At 44.6% G+C, this 16,188-nt stretch overlaps 1 protein-coding gene across 1 annotated transcript; it reads left to right on the top strand.

Moving 5' to 3' along the window:
* Positions 1-3,690: 3,690 nt before the first annotated feature.
* Positions 3,691-7,379, top strand: OTUD1 (OTU deubiquitinase 1). The gene has a single exon (XM_054991823.1). It carries the CDS (start codon positions 4,119-4,121, stop codon positions 5,340-5,342), a length of 1,224 nt encoding a protein of 407 aa, XP_054847798.1. The 5' UTR covers positions 3,691-4,118; the 3' UTR covers positions 5,343-7,379.
* The last annotated feature ends 8,809 nt before the right edge of the window (positions 7,380-16,188 follow it).

Below are 16,188 nucleotides of genomic sequence, written 5' to 3' on the forward strand. Positions count from 1 at the left end.
GTGGCCAGCATGCTAAAGATATTGCTTTGGAAATCCAGGAGATGTTGGATCTGAATGTTATCAAGCCCTCTCAATCAGCTTGGGCTGCTCCTGTTGTGCTCGTCCCTAAGAAGGATGGAGGGATTCGTTTCTGTGTGGATTACAGGAAGTTGAATGCTGTTACAGTTTCTGATCAGTTTCCTCTGCCTCGCATTGATGAACTTATTGAGAGGCTTGGCAGAGCTAAGTACATTTCTGTTTTGGACATGAACAAAGGCTACTGGCAAGTCTGTTTGGATGAAGATGCTTCTATCAAATCTGCATTTGTCACTCATCTGGGACTTTATCAATTTATTACTATGCCTTTCGGCCTGAAGAACGCGCCCATGACCTTTCAGAGGTTAATTAATACCATGCTTCAGGGCCTCTCTGAGTACTCTTGTGCCTATTTAGATGATGTGGCAATTTTTTCTGATACCTGGTCTGATCATATGTACCATTTGTCTCAAGTTTTGACTCGTGTAAGAGATGTTGGGCTTACTATTAAGGTCTCCAAATGTCAGTTCGCTTTAGCTGAAGTTTCTTATCTAGGCCATAGAGTTGGTGGTGGTACTATTAAGCCTTTAGAGGCTAAAGTGCAAAGTATTTTGGACTGGCCTGTACCTAAAACTAAGCGAGAAGTTCAGTCCTTTTTGGGCCTCATTGGCTATTACAGGAGATTTATTAATCATTTCTCTACCCTTGCTACACCACTCACTGATCTGTGCAAAAAACGTCAGCCTCTTAAAGTGGTTTGGACTGCTCAGTGTCAGTCTGCCTTTGAGTCTTTGAAGGCTTGTTTGATGCAGTCCCCTGTAATGATTGCTCCTGATCCTGCTCAACCCTTTTTTGTACAAACAGATGCAAGCCAAACTGGAGTTGGAGCCGTCCTGTGTCAAAAGGGGCCTGATGGAACTTTACATCCTGTTGTCTTTTTGAGTAAGAAATTGCTGCCCAGAGAATGTAACTTGTCTACTATTGAAAAAGAGTGTTTTGGAATTGTCTGGGCTCTGACTAAACTAAGATCCTATTTGTGGGGACAAAAGTTTACACTTCAAACAGATCACTCCCCACTTTGCTGGTTAGACAGAGTTAAAAACTCTAACCAGAAACTGTTAAGATGGAGTCTTGCTTTGCAAGATTTTGATTTCACTGTGCAACATATTAAGGGTTCTGAAAACATTGTGGCTGACAGATTGTCCAGAATTTACTGTGATGTTGTTGGTTAAATCGTTTAACCTTGATTGCTTTCTGTAACTGCTCTTATTACCTGAATTACAGTATATTTTGCTTTGCTTCCAAATGTAAAACACTGCCTTTATATTTTTTCTTTCTCTTGCATTCACAGCGGCTGCTAATTTCTCAAGTTACCTCATTTTACTGTTTTTATGTGTTTTTACCCATCCTTTTGTGTTTTATTTATGCCTTTTGGAAATACGGGTCTTTTAATATTGCACATTTTTTACTACTAGCATTTTTCTTTTAGTTTTTTAGATGAAATTTGAGTAAACCCAGTAATTTCATCTCCTGAAGGGGGAAGATGTAGAGAAAAATGCTTAACTTTCTTTTGTATTTAGCCTTTCTGAGGTAGAATGGCTGCTTAAAACTTTGGTCAAGAGGCCTTGCTATTCTAAGACATTTTCTAGCCCACAAACTCCCCCTTTTCTGCTTCTAGCCGTTTCTCTTGAGAACGGAGATGCCTCTCGCTTCTCGAACACTCTGACCTTGCAGATTAGATAAGACACTCAGAGCGAGAGAACCTCCATGGCCAGACAGTAAACCAATTAACATTCTTGCTTCATGAAACTAATTGCACCTGCAAGATGGGAGGGGGTGTCTTGGACTGCAGCCATACACCTAACTCCTTTTTTGCACACAGTCACTTTTGACTATGAGATCACACTCTTGCTAGCCGATTGGTGGACCGGCCCTCCCTTCTCGGGTGGCAAGATTGGCATAAAAAACCCATTACCAATAATGGACCTCAGATTCTGTCTGGGTTGCAGTAACCACTATTGTAACTCGGTCAGTTTCTCAAACTGGCTCTGTCTGGGGATGGACGTTCCTGAACCCATCCATTTTGCTGTGCTATGAAGCCTGACTGATTTTGCCTCTGTGACCAGAGATTTTGCCTTTTGCCTTCTTGACAACTTTTGACAATCTACTTCTACTATGATATTGGTATGTATAAGTTAGAGCAAATAAAGCTATAGGTATTTTTGTTTTATTCCTCACAGTCTGTCTTGTACCATTGTATGTGACCTTGCACCTTAATAAATAATTATATTATATTTTGTGCTTGGGTGTGTGACTTTGGGGTCTCAAAACTCAAGGTACTTTGCCGAACCCATTTTTGCTCGTTCTCGTGAACCACCTACCTAATAACATTTTGCTGTGCACTCTACCTGCAAGCACAACCTTGCTAGGTAGACTTTGCTCCTTTTAGCTCCCTAATAGGCTTGGAGGGTGTCCCTCTCCTCCTAAAGCTTTTGGGAACCCTGAGGGACTGGTGGCAGAATTGAGGGCATTTGAGGGACTTTCCTTCTCTTGCCAATTTGCTAATTTTGTTTAGCCCGGCTGATAGACCTTTGCTGGCTCTTCCCCTAAGCTGGGTCGAGGCACTGAGGGCCTGAAGCCGTGACAGCTGGTGCCACCACAACACTCACGCTGAGAACTTGTGAGTCAATCACAATTTTACAAAGATGAGACAAAAATACACACACACCCATAATCTTCACCTGTGATGAATGCGAGTGTACACTGGAAAGGACTAGGTTTGCATCTCACAGCTAGTTCATTTTTTGTTATAAACAAATAGTGAATGGGGGGCAGGGCAGTTTTTTGAACTGTTCTTAAATGAAAGCTGGACCCAGTTGGAACTCCATTACTGAATTAGGTGCGATCCGCATAGGCAGGCTGAGGAAAGACCATGGAAAGGTGTTCCAGTAAGACCAGGATATACATATTTGTATATGTAAATATTACAAGAAAGCAAAATAGACCTGGAATATGAAGGGCTGCTGAAGGAGCAGCTGAAGCATACAAAATTTGAGGGTGGGTTGGCAAGGAGTAGGTACGCCATGTGATTTGTCTTTTCACAAGTTTTTGGGTTTGATCTGTGTGGAGTAAAAGTTTCCCAGAAGGAATATGTCTGATGGGGGCTGTGGCAGTTCTAGGGAGACAGGCAGGCTCTGTAGCTATGACCATGAGGGCACGCTGTGCACATCCTTAACTTTTTATTACTGCAAGATTTGGGTCCAGTGGTGCCTCAGAAGAAGAAGATCGGGTATAAGCTTTTGAGAGTCAAACTCCCTTCAGCAACCAATGTATCTTCAAGATATCAAAATATACCAAGAACTTCACATATACCAAGATATATCAATATATCTTCAGATGTCTGAAAACGGGAGCTCTCACTCTTTAAAGCATATACTCTGAAAATCTTGTTGGTCTCCAACGCGCCACTGGACTCGAATCCTGCTGTTTTACTACAGCCCAGCACGGCTCTCTTCTTGAAACCGTCTTTATTACTATTACAGATTCGTATTCTCCTCTGGATTAGTGTAACAGATACTAGTCATGGTTTAAAGCCCATTCGTTGACAGCTGCGGAGGGGGGAAAATGGCGCGGAGGGCAAGCGTTCTGAAACCCGCCGGGCGGGGCCGCGGTGAGGTCACCCGGCGCATTCGCTTTGAACGTGTCGCCTTCAGCGTGTTGAGGGAGGGAAGTAAACAAGTCCCGGCCCTCGCTCTCCTTCCCTCCCGCCGGGCCTCCGCCACCTTCCAAAGGCTTTGGCCTAGAAGAGACCAGAAAGGGAGGCGGGAACCTCCCTCAGTTGTGGCGCAGTAGGAATTCCCGCTCCGTTGCGACCTGAGAAAGGCGGAGAGAGTCAAGGCCCGGGCAGAAGGGAGCGAGCGAGGAGAGCGGCGGGGGGCGGCAGCCGCCGGGAAAGGTGATGCCCGTGTTTATTTTTACTCGGGCGCCTCATCCTTTCTGGCTGCCTGCGAGGAGGGGCGGCGGCCCCCGCGGTCGCTCCCCGGCCCGGCCCCAGCGGCCTTCGTCAGGCGGCCGCCGCAGCAGCAGCCCATAAAGGGCCGACGATGCAGCTCTACAGCACCATCGTCACTCACTACCCGGCAGCGACAGCAGCGGCGGCGGCTGGCAGCGGTTCGGCCAGCGGCCCGGGCGTCGTCTTCAAAGTCTCCCCTTCTCCGGATCCTGCGGGCCAAAGCCCAGTGGGAGTCGAGAGCGAAGCGGACGTCGGAGGAGGAGGAGGAACTTCGTCCGCCGGAGCAGCCGCCGCCATGCCCGCCTACTCTTGCCTGGAACTGCTGCCTCCGACAGGCCCCGGCCAGAGGAAGCCGCCGCAATGCTACGGCCCCGGCGCCACGATGATCCGCCGCAGACCCGTGGAGAGGGTGGTGCCTATCCGCTTGGTGCAGCGGCCGGAGACCGTGGCGGTGGCGGGCGAGCTGGGCCCGGCGGCGTCTCACACCCACCCTTGGCTGCTGGTGGAGAGTGACTTGATGGCTGCCCAGCCCCAACCCCAGCCGCGCCCGGAGGAGCCCAGCAACCGCGGCCTCCGCTTCAACGAGCATTGCCAGGCCTTGCAAGCGGCCACGGGTGCCACGGCGGAACCTTCGCCCGCTTGTCAAGCGGCGGCCGGCGGCAGCGAAGCTGAACTCGAGTCCGCCGAGGAAGACGGGCCTTGCCCGGTGCACCGCCCGACGGAGCGCAGCGAAAAGCTGGCCCTGTACCTGGCAGAGGTGGAGAAGCAGGACAAGTACCTGCGGCACAAGGGCCGTTTTCGCTTCCACATCATCCCCGACGGGAACTGCCTGTACCGCGCAGTCTGCAAGGCCGTCAACGGCGACCAGCGGCTGCACGGCGAGCTCCGCGAGCAGACGGTGCATTACATCGCCGACCACCTGGACCACTTCAACCCCATCATCGAGGGCGACGTGGGCGAATTCCTCATCAACGCCGCCCAGGACGGCGCCTGGGCCGGCTACCCGGAGCTCCTGGCCATGGGGCAGATGCTGGACGTCAACATCCACCTCACCACGGGCGGCAGGCCCGAGAGCCCCACCGTCTCCACCATGGCCCACTATCTGGGGCCCGAGGACCCGAGCCGGCGCAGTATCTGGCTGAGCTGGCTCAGCAACGGGCATTACGACGCCGTGCTGGACCGCCAGTGCCCCAATCCCGAGTACGAGGAGTGGTGCAGGCAGACTCAGGTGCAGCGTAGGCGGGACGAGGAGCTGGCCAGGTCCATGGCGGTCTCTTTGTCCAAGATGTACATTGAGCAAAACGCCTGCTCGTGAGATAGGACACCGCCGTCGGGGCCTGCTGCCCTGGTGCCTTACTCCTTCCTCGGCCAAGCCGCCCTGCCCCGGGCGCAGCAAAGACCTCGAGGGGAACAAAGACTGATCATTGTAACCAGCACTTGTATATACCGACACATCCTGGTTCATTGGACGTTCTATTCTTTTTGTATATGTTTGTTGCTACTGTTTCCAGTACTCTTTTCTTTTTTCTATAAGGGTTCTTTTTTCCTTTCTTTGCACAGTTTTTTTTAACTTGTCACCTCTGTCTCTTACATCTTACTTTGGCATCTGGCTTTTCAAGTCTGCTGCCAGAGGTAAGTGAATAAGAGAGTTACAGGGGGAGGGGGCGTGTGTGCTAATACAGCTTGCGGCCTAACAGTTGTTTTATGATGCAACTTGAAATCTAACCCATCATAATTCTATCAAACAAACAAATGTGCTAGGCCCACTGTCCCCCCCTCTTTATATGAGTAAAGCAAGTAATTTTCAGCTGCTGTGTATTTCTTTTAATTTAAAATATGCAGTTAACTTTGAAGTGGTTTCTTCTAAGGTGCACGGACCACTGCAGAGCAGGATTTCTTCAGACAGTTGGAGCATGTCATGACTTTTTTACAGATGGTACAGAGAGCAATTGTGATTCTCCTGTGCAGTTGTCTAGAGTAGGCTGGCTTTTCACTTCACCCCATTGGTGCCATTTTTTCCCTTTAAGTATTGAGTTACAAAACAAAGTCTGACTTAGAATGTTATGACATGACAAAATAGCTATTTAAGAAGAGCCTTGATATGCGATCTTGTTCTTTTTTATGGATATACATGATCCATGCCTGCTTTCTAGCAGCAGGTTTATCTTATCACACACTGTTAGATGTTTTCTAATCACTAATAATGGGCTTACTCTGGTATTATGTAAAAATGTATTTATATTAAGGGTCTGTATGGTTTGCTGGGTCAAACATTCAAGGTTTCCAAGGTAAAAGCTCCCCTCTTTAATTTCCAGTTAAATTGAAATTGCTAGATATATTTATTAAGTAAAGGAGTTTGTACTTTTTTATTTTGTGACCTTTGGAATTTATACTGTATTTGTATAATAGGAATATTCTTAGCTATTCTGAAATAAATGTATAGTTTTGCTTGAATTTTAATTTGTAGTCCTTATTTGAGAGATTAATATTTGAATATAAAGAAGTGGTTGACAGTGCAGTCCTAAGCTGAAAAGGCACACAGAGCAGTGCTGTACTAAACAGAATTAAATGAAGTAAGTGTTTTTAAGCCCAATCAATTTAATGGGCTTAGAAACATTTATGTACTTTGTTTATTCCCCACCTTTCCCCTTAGTGGGGACCCAAATCAGCATATATCGTTCTCCTTTTCTGCGTTTTATTTTCACAAGTTCACAACAAGCATGTGAGGGAGGTTAGGCTGTGAGTGGGAAGAGTGAACCCTTTTCTCTTGGTGAAGCTTGATCTCCCATGGCAGAGTGGAGATTCAAACCTGGTTCCCTAGTCTGGCAGTCTAACCATTATGGCACTGGCTCTTTAAGATCATAAGAAATGCGTAGATGAAATCAAAGGCATTTCAGTGTTTATGAACCTCTAGTAACTGATGCTCTGTTGCTACCTCTGAACATGGAAATTCCATTTCAAATGGTCAATCTATTTTCAATGAATGTCTCGTTTTCAAAAATTGAATTAGGTTGCTACTGGTTGTGGTTATCTGTAACCAGCACTTCTATACCGTCTGTTTTTGCCTTTCTTAAAATGTCCTGATGCTTTAAAACAAAATAGCATCTTTTGCTAATAAGTTAAGGAAACTGTTCTCTGAGGAGATTGAAATGTATAATAAGGGTAGGGCTGCAGTGCTTTCTTGATTTTCTTTTTTAGAGAAGCCATATTCAGAGACGTATTCCCTCCTGAATAAGATGAGGGAAATTTATGCAAAGAGTATGCCTGCTGCCATTTCTATATGTATTATTTAAAAGTAAAAGGTATGTTTTTTTCTTAAAAGCTTTCTATTCCTGTGCAAATGTGCAGAAAATCATACAGTTACTCAGCTAAAATTTCTTTTAATTGTTTGATAGGAATCACTGAAAATTATCACATGCTCCTTTCTTGGCATAACAGCTGAAAAATGAGTGACTCTTCGAGTTACAGAAACATTCTAAACTGTTCCCTATTTTGATGTTTTGAGACTGAAATCACATATTCATTGTAAAGCATTGGATGGTTGACATGACATTGTAAATGAGCTTTCTCCCACGGCTATCAGTTGATTCAGAAATCAAATACAAACGTATTTAAAATAGACATTCTGTTTTTCTCATGCGCACAAATTATAGTCATGCAGTATTTTTGCAGTGGCAAAAACTTGTACTTTTTGGCTTTACCATGTCATTTTGAATGTATTTTTAATGAGAGGAACTCAGTGTGGACGTATCAAAAGCTTAACATGTCAAAGAAATTGCAAAAAAAAAAATCATTTCCCCATGTGTGTTAAAATTTTGATTTTTCTGGACAGTGGCTCACACATGCAAACATCTGATTGCTCAGGACAGTCCTTCCACTAAGTACAATGAGGTGATAATTCTGGACTGTTAGTTGTATTAGTCTGTTGAAGCAAAAATAACAGTGAAATACTAAGAAGTTAATGGAGGCTTCAACTGGAGTAACTTTGCTTAGTATTTCACTATAAGTTTTGTTGGTCTTTAAGATGCTATAAAACCTTATTCCAGAGTAAACTTTTATGCCTGCTTCTTCTTGGGAAACCAAGCAGACCTAGGGGGCAGGGGTGGGGACTGAATGGCAAGGTCAAGACGCCATGTAATACGGATGTAAAAGGTGAAATGCAAATATAATCAAGCAACATAGAGATACCATTCATTGGGTTTGCCTGAGGTAGCAGAGTTTGGGCAATAGCACAGGGTGACCAATTGCTTTTAAATGTATTTGTCCCCAGGAAAGGATTTATTGTCATGAGTTCTGAGATGTTTTGGACTGCTTCTATTGCCTTGTGAAAGTGGGGGAAAACATTGCTTCAGCACAGTGCTATAGTAATCACTTTCACCGCTTCCAGCAGCAGCCAAAACAACTAAGTGTCTAAAAATGAACAAATGTAATCCTAGCATAAGTTTTGTGAGTCACAGCCACTTCATCAGATTCCTGAAGTATCATCCTCCGTGGTGAAGAAAGAGGAGTGTTATAAAACGATGCCAGAAAGTCAAGCTATCCAAAGGATAAGTAGATTGTGTTATAGTACAGGGCACAAACAAAACCAAGATCCAGTCCAAAGAATAAATGTTCCTGCTGGAGGAAGGTGGACTGCTCCCAGGCGATCAGTATGTAAACCTCTAGAGAGGCACAATTGCTTTCTGTAGTGATCCAGCCAGTTTCAAATGCACACACAAATTCTACTGTGCCGGCTTAATGCTGGAGTCATTCTTGGAAACTTCCTTGCTGAAATACGGCAGCTTTCAAATATGTACCTGAATATTGAAGAGTGTCTAAATGCTCCCCTACTGGTTTCTGTGTGACGGCTCTTCAAATGCCTGATTCGTGCCCTGAGATGGTATCTCTTGAGAGGATACGGTGACAAGAGTTGACAGTGAGGATTGCTGCAGTGGCTAGTATCTTAAGTTTTCCATCAGCCTGAGTCGTTTCTAGTGAGTAATTGCTTCAGGTTGGGAGACTGGCTGTAAAGAAAGTTAGGAGTCACTCCCCGCCCCGTTTTGTGAAGGAAGACTGCTCTTCCAAGAGACGTAGACTCTTGGTGATCTTTTGAAGAAGCTGCAGCAGCTGCCTAGTATACCTACACCTGTAATAACTGGCATTTACATGCAAAAGTGTGCAGATCATCTAGTCCAACAGAGCGAGTGCATGCGCAGACAGCTGCACTTTTGTTTTAACCTCAGTCTGGAGGATAGAAGGGGCTATTGGATTCAACAGGCAACTTTTTAAAACGTTTTAAATTATAACACAGACATGTTTTTATTGAAACAAAGTAATCTATTGGTAAAAGGTTGCTCAGTCTAAATATCCTGCAAAAGCACAAATGCTACTTACATACTAAATTGTGACTCTAACAAATGGGAAATCCCAAGTGCAGAGCTAGGTATAAATTACACTAGAAGCTAGTGATATAGATTGTAACAGCAGCAAGCTGAGAGTATCCATCCCTTTGTTTTCCCGTCTTTCTCCATTAGTGAAGATTGGCTTTGGAAGTTCCAAGAAACCTGTTCTAGCTTGCTTGGGGAACCACACCAGTAAGTTCTTGAGGGCCTTTCAAAATAATCTGTTTAAAGTATAAAGGGCACGTCTAATACCTATTTGCATTTCAGCACTCAGATTTGTTCCTTTGGTACTTGTTCAGTATTCCAACTGTAGTGTTTTAATTGGCTTTTTTTCAGAGGGAACGCGGGGGAACGGAGTTCCGGAACCTCTTGAAGATGGTCACATGGCTGGTGGCCCCGCCCCCTGATCTCCAGACAGAGGGGAGAGCAGCGTGGAGGGCAATCTAAACTCCCCTCTGTCTGGAGATCAGGGGTCGGGGCCACCAGCCATGTGACCATTTTCTCTGAGGGCAACCCACTGAGTTCCACCACCTCTTTTCCCAGAAAAAAAGCCCTGGTTTTAATGCTGGGAAATAATTATTCTTGTTAAAGATTGTGCATTCGGTTGAAATTGCTGGGTGCAATATGTTTGCACAAGTATTTCATAGACTCATAGAGTTGGAAGGGGCCATACAGACCATCTAGTCCAACCCCCTGCCCAGTGCAGGATCAGCCTAAAGCATCTCTGACAAGTACTGCAAAGTAAAGATGATAAGTATCAAGGATGTGAGATTCTGATACTATCCTGGAGATTCTCAGATGATTGAATCAGACTTCGTTTCTGAATCATTCAGAATTCAATCATTTGAATGCTCCTAGATGGCACTGGTTGTCCCACTAACATTGTTATGCGTGTTTTATCCATTAGAACTAGCACTGCCAATCTTAGAACCAGATTTGCACCAAATACTTCATGTTTTTTTCTCAAATCAAGCTTCAGTCATCTGTTTAGCTGTGCTACTGGAGTTGCTAAACACTGGAGAAGATTTTTAGCAGTGCCTCATACAGCTGATGAAATAGGGGGAAAAGGCTTAGGTACTTGCAGCAAATTGAAAGACCAGTTTCCTCTCTGGGGCCCCTTTGATGGGAATAGGGAAGGGCAGAGTAAAATCCCACATGTGAAAGTACTTATAGCCTATCTTTCTCACCAAACCTCAAGGCAGATTATAAAATATTTTCAAAAATGCAATCATACAGCCTAAGACATCCAACGAATAAAGCAATAGGACTACAATTGCAGAGTTAGGAAACGATGCAACCCCCCCCCCCCAAAATCCTGTTTAAGGCCTGTTTGAGGATTACTAAAGTAGAAGACAATGCACTAAAAGCAAGATGATACATAAATGTTGCAGGAAACTTTAATACTATGGCCTTATAAAATTCCTTCCCGAACAGTTCCCTTTTTCTGCATTCCCTTCATAAAAATGCTCTCCTGAACATTTCTGTTCTTCACTGCTTGTGGGATGATCGAAGTATGGGAGTCTTTCTGGCCTCGGGCAAGCCATTCTATGATGTCAGAGCCACAACAGAAAATGTGAGTAACTAGGCAGTTGCCAATCTTGTCCATTTGCAGGGTGGCACCTTCAGAAGGCTTTGCTCAGATGAGCTAAGCGGTTGCCGTGGAGCCTAGCAGGAGAGGTGGCCGTACAGGGATGTAGGTCCGAGGTCATAAAGGGCTTTGTAGGTGATAATGGCCACCTTGAAATGAATCCTGTCTGTAAGGGGATAGTGAAATTAAAAATCTCACAATTCCCTCTCTGCCCAAACCGTGTTATAATTTCTGTTGCATGATTTAAAATGTAGCTTTTCTTTTCTCTTGTACTGTAGAATCACTATAAACCAACTAGCAAAATCTTCAGGGGTACCTCTACAAAGCTGAAAGTGGCTAGGGACTTACAAGGGGCATCTCTAGAATGTTCCTAAAGATTTCCTGCTGAGAAGAAACTATAAAAGTCTCAAGGTAAAGTCTGGATAGCCAGGATATCTCCAATTTCAGCTTGGCTAGATTTCCATCTTTGTGGGCAGGCCTGTATTCCTCAATTGGGTGTCACTGTGCCTGGCTGAACAGGATTTGAGTCCAGTGGCACCTTAGAGACCAATGAGATTTTCAGTGCATAAGAAGAAGGAAGCTTTGACTCTCGAAAGCTCATACCCTGAATATCTTGTTGGTCCTGTTCTACTGCAGACTGAAATGGCTCCCTACCTGAAACTACTGTTGCAGGTTGAAGATCAAGGTGGGTCCTGGGTCTGGAAAGATTGTAAACTACTATATTAGACCAGGGTGTTCAGGAACTGGGTCATGTAGGCACCTTGAGTTGTATCTGGAGTCTAAGCAGCAGCCAGTATACTGGTGTAAAACAGACTGACTTTGCACCAACAGTCCCTTCCTCAATAGTACATGAGTTGTAGCATTTTGCAGTAGCTGAAAATACAGTATAGATAAGGTTTAGTTGTATAGGATAGGGGAGAATGAAAGTGTGTGCAGAAATGTGCATATAGAGTCATAAAAACATGTGCCTTGTGGGGTAAATCTTATCATATATACTCTTTTTGTATTATTTGCTCAAACTAGACTGGTGAATTCCCACTAATAAAAATGTGATAATTGTCAGGGCCTGTTAAAATAACAAAGCAATTCATTTTTCCCTACTGTATTGGATATTGTTCCTTGTTGGATCAAAGTGACGGTCCTGAGCACCCTTAGAGGCTGATGTCAGTGCCAGTGATTCGGGTTTTTAAAATGAACATTAATGTTTTCATAATTCCAAACAACAAATTATAAGGCATTGTTTCCAGATCAGAAACTGGTGTGGGAGAGGACAAAGTCACACTGCTTAACAGTTAGGTGTGCCATGCCATCACCCGTTTATAGAAGGAACTAATTGTTCTTCATAGCTTTGTGCAAAGCATTGTAGGTAATAGAAAGCTGTATGACATCAGACTGTTCACCTGAACCAAATTCTATAAAGCACTGTAAATAAAATGTAACCACCTTATTTAATTTGGAGGTGAAGTCAGCTGTTGACAAAGCAGCGAATGGAAAAATTGGTGCCCAGTTCATAAAGGGATTATGAAGCCAAGAGTTTTGCCATGCTAGAAAGCATTGGCAGGATAAGAACATCAGACTTGCCTGTTGGAAAAAGTCAGCAGGTCCCTGCTCATTGAACCCTGGGCTAATATTTCAGAGAGCAAGAGCAGCAAAAACAGCATTTGTGGCTGGATTCTGTGTACAGGATTCTGCTCCTAAATTAGCCGGCTTTGACAGACATCACTTTACCTGTCTCGCCTTGTTTGGCTGTTTTCAAGCATAAATCATAGACGTTATAGCTGAGATAATGGAATGCCTTTACGTATTATAAATTAACACCCCAGTCACTAAGAAGAGAGCCTAGTGCTTCAGCAGTAGAAAGGCTAAATCATCAGCTGCCACCATTCAGCAGATCAACAGCCATGGGATTCAAGAAGGCCTGGTTTTCTGTGTGCTTCTAGTATGTTTATTGTATGGTTACAAATGGAACCTGCAAGACTTGCAGGGGGTGATCCTGGCGGCAACGGCCCCCTGCTGCTGCACTATTCATTCAGTCTCTTGTCCTCAGCTCCACCACCTGATGGGCTTGCAGCAACTCAGGCTCCTGCTTCCCGCCCAGGAAAATTCATGGGGAGGGGGGAATCTCATCCTCCCCTGCTCTGTTTGCTTGCCACCCATGGGTCTGCCTGGATGCTCACCATTTCCTCCCATCTGTCCACCTCTCCGTCCCTCTGTCTGCCCCTCTCCCCTCACCCTCTGCAAATCTGCCCACCAGTCTATCTTCCTCCCTGCCAGTCTGCTGAGAGCAGCAGTGAGGGAAAGGGCAGTGCCAGCTCCCGCCTGCCTGCTTCTGTCTGTCTCAAGCAGCCACTTCCCCTCCACTGACGTATCCTACGAAATTAGGAGGGTGGATGCTGCTGGCTGGCGGAGAAACATTTTCTGCGCAAGTCCAGACAACTTTCCTATGTTATGGGGGAAATTCCCCCTTTTAAAAGTTACTGTATTTTTTTGCAGACCTGTAGGGGAGAGTCCCCCAGGTTTGCAGAAACATCTCCTTTCTCTCTTTATGCTCCCAATCTGCAGATTTAAGCGTCCATAGATGGGGCCATGTTGAGAATTAGACACGTTGATGAATAGAGAGCGTCAGAGTTGTGTAGTGGTTAGAGCATTGCAGTAGGATCTGGGAGGTCCAAGTTTTAATCCCCAATCTGCTATGGAAGCTTGCTGAGTGACCTTGGTCCAGCCACATACTCTCAGCCTAACCTACCTCACAGGGTTGTTGTGAGGATAAAAGGGAGCAGGAGAGGAACAGCTGGGGAGAAAGGCAGGGTATAAATGAAGTAAATAAATAAAACTTGATGCTGGGCTACTGAACACCTGAGCAGATTCTATTGAAAAGCGTTGCATTTTAGGTAATACCCAAGTGTATTTTGTTGTGCTGTGTCCATGAAGAGGGTTTGTTCAGACATGCAAAGCCACTGAAATGCTTGCATGCAAGTAACACAGACAGAAAGGGAAGATAACGTTAAAATAAGTGAATTACTTGTTTGACTGTATATCCAATCCTGTCCTGTATATTTAGAGTTCCTCCTTATAAGACTGTTGAATGGAAATTGAAAAGTAATAATCCTTTTCAAATCATTGATGAATACTTTGACTGGTTTGATTATGCTCACCTAATCCCATCCTATAGGGTGTTGCACTCTCACGCCTGCAAATTCTTATCTCTGCCCACCATACCAGTGTGTTGGTCCAATTCTTGACAGGAATAATGTAATACGTTGCATGAAACTAAAGAAGTGGTTCTATAAATGAAGTCATAGTTGAGCTCTGTAAGAAGAAAACAGTGGACACACCCTAGATAAAGCCAGGGCTTTTTTTTCAGCTGGAACGCGGTGGAATAGAGTTCCGGAACCTCTTGAAAATGGTCACATGGCTGGTGGCCCCGCCCCCTGATCTCCAGACAGAGGGGAGTTTAGATTGCTCTCCGCGCCGCCAAGCGGCGCGTAGGGCAAGCTAAACTCCCCTCTGTCTGGAGATCAGGGGGCGGGGCCACCAGCCATGTGACCATTTTCTCTGAGGGCAACTCACTGAGTTCCACCACCTCTTTTCCCAGAAAAAAAGCCCTGGATAAAGCCATTTGAATAGCTCTTCAAAGAACACCCAAACTTTTTCTTCTGGAGGCAGGCTTATCTCCTCAAAGAATGATGAAATGGGATTTTTAAAAATCATACAGAGCTGGCTTATCTAAATGGAGGAATAACTGCCAGTTTCTTTTATTAGTCTGGATGATCAAAAGGAGGCTAAAGTTCAAACTGACAACTGAGTTTTTGGAGCAAATATCCTTGAGCTGAATGCTTTTCCTCCCTGTTTGTTTATTTCACCGAGGGCCTTAAGATACCATTAAGAGCTGCTTCAGGCAGCAGAAAACAATAAAAACACATCAGTTCACTAGTTTGTTGTACACCACCTTGGACCTAATTTGGGTGGGAAGGCAGCATAGAAATTTTAAAATTTATTTATTTTAAAATAAATAGTTATATAAGTAAATGCATTTTTATTGTGTGTGGGAGGGGAGGAGAATGCACTTGACTTTTTCATACTGAGCTGTCCAAATGTCTTGGGCTACTCCTGAACCAAAATGTCAGGAATGCTCACGATTTCCTTGCTCGCGGTAGGAGCTGACAGTCACCTCTTCTTCTTTGGTGGAGTTAATTCAGTTTCATATTTTCAACCTGTGAATGTGATCAGATTGTAGCCTCCCATCTCCAGTTGTTTGTCTGCCTGGCTTGCAGCCAGGATTGGCAGGGCACCATGCGTTGAAATGGTAGCCTTTCTAAAGTGAGGTGAGTGCTGGTGGAGAGGGGAGGTGTTGCCTGCCTTTCCCAGTGTTACTTCCATTCTCCTATATAACTGACATCTGGATATTCCCTGCACCAGAAAGAATGTCATTTTGGCTGGCTGTGGGAGGCTGTTCCTCCCCCCGCCCCTGCCCTGCACACAGCAGAGTTCACACCCTACTGAATTATTCCTCAATAGTAATTTGTGTGACTACTGACACAGAATGATTATAATGAATCCACCAAGTTCAGTATTATCTACTCAGACTGGCAGCTGCTTTCCAGGATCTTATGTTATGGTATTTCACATCACCCACTATCTGGTCTTTTTAACTGAAGATGCCAGAGATAGAACCTGGGACCTTCCACATGTCAAGCAAATGCTCTTGTCACTCAGCCATGGCCCCTTCCCATTGTTATAAACAATTAAATGAGCCTATGCACAAATTCCATTTTGCTTTTTTAAAAAGCTGCTTCTTTGTCCTAAGTTGTATGTGTTTTTTGTAGTGTATAAAAGCAGCCACAGCAAATGCCCTTAAGAAGTTTGTACATTTGATTCTGAATATATTCTAGAGGGATCCTTCAGTATGGTGTAAGGTTTTATTTCTCCTACAACAGATTTGAACCTTATAGAGCATCTTGTCGCTTCCGTACTGAAATCTTTCTCCTCCCACACCACTGAAATTCCAGGCCTAGCTTAACCCTGATACGTGTGGGCAAGGAGGACTTATCAGGATTTTTGCAAATGGTCAGCTCCTTGTTTAGACTGGGCTTTTAGCCAACTATGTATGCAATATTAGCATGAAAGAAATGGAGAGGAACTTGTGCTGGCATGCTGACATTGCACACATATCTACTTTGCGCATGAAGCAG

Source organism: Eublepharis macularius, chromosome 11, assembly GCF_028583425.1.
Source record: "Eublepharis macularius isolate TG4126 chromosome 11, MPM_Emac_v1.0, whole genome shotgun sequence".
Classification (NCBI taxonomy): Eukaryota; Metazoa; Chordata; class Lepidosauria; order Squamata; family Eublepharidae; genus Eublepharis; species Eublepharis macularius.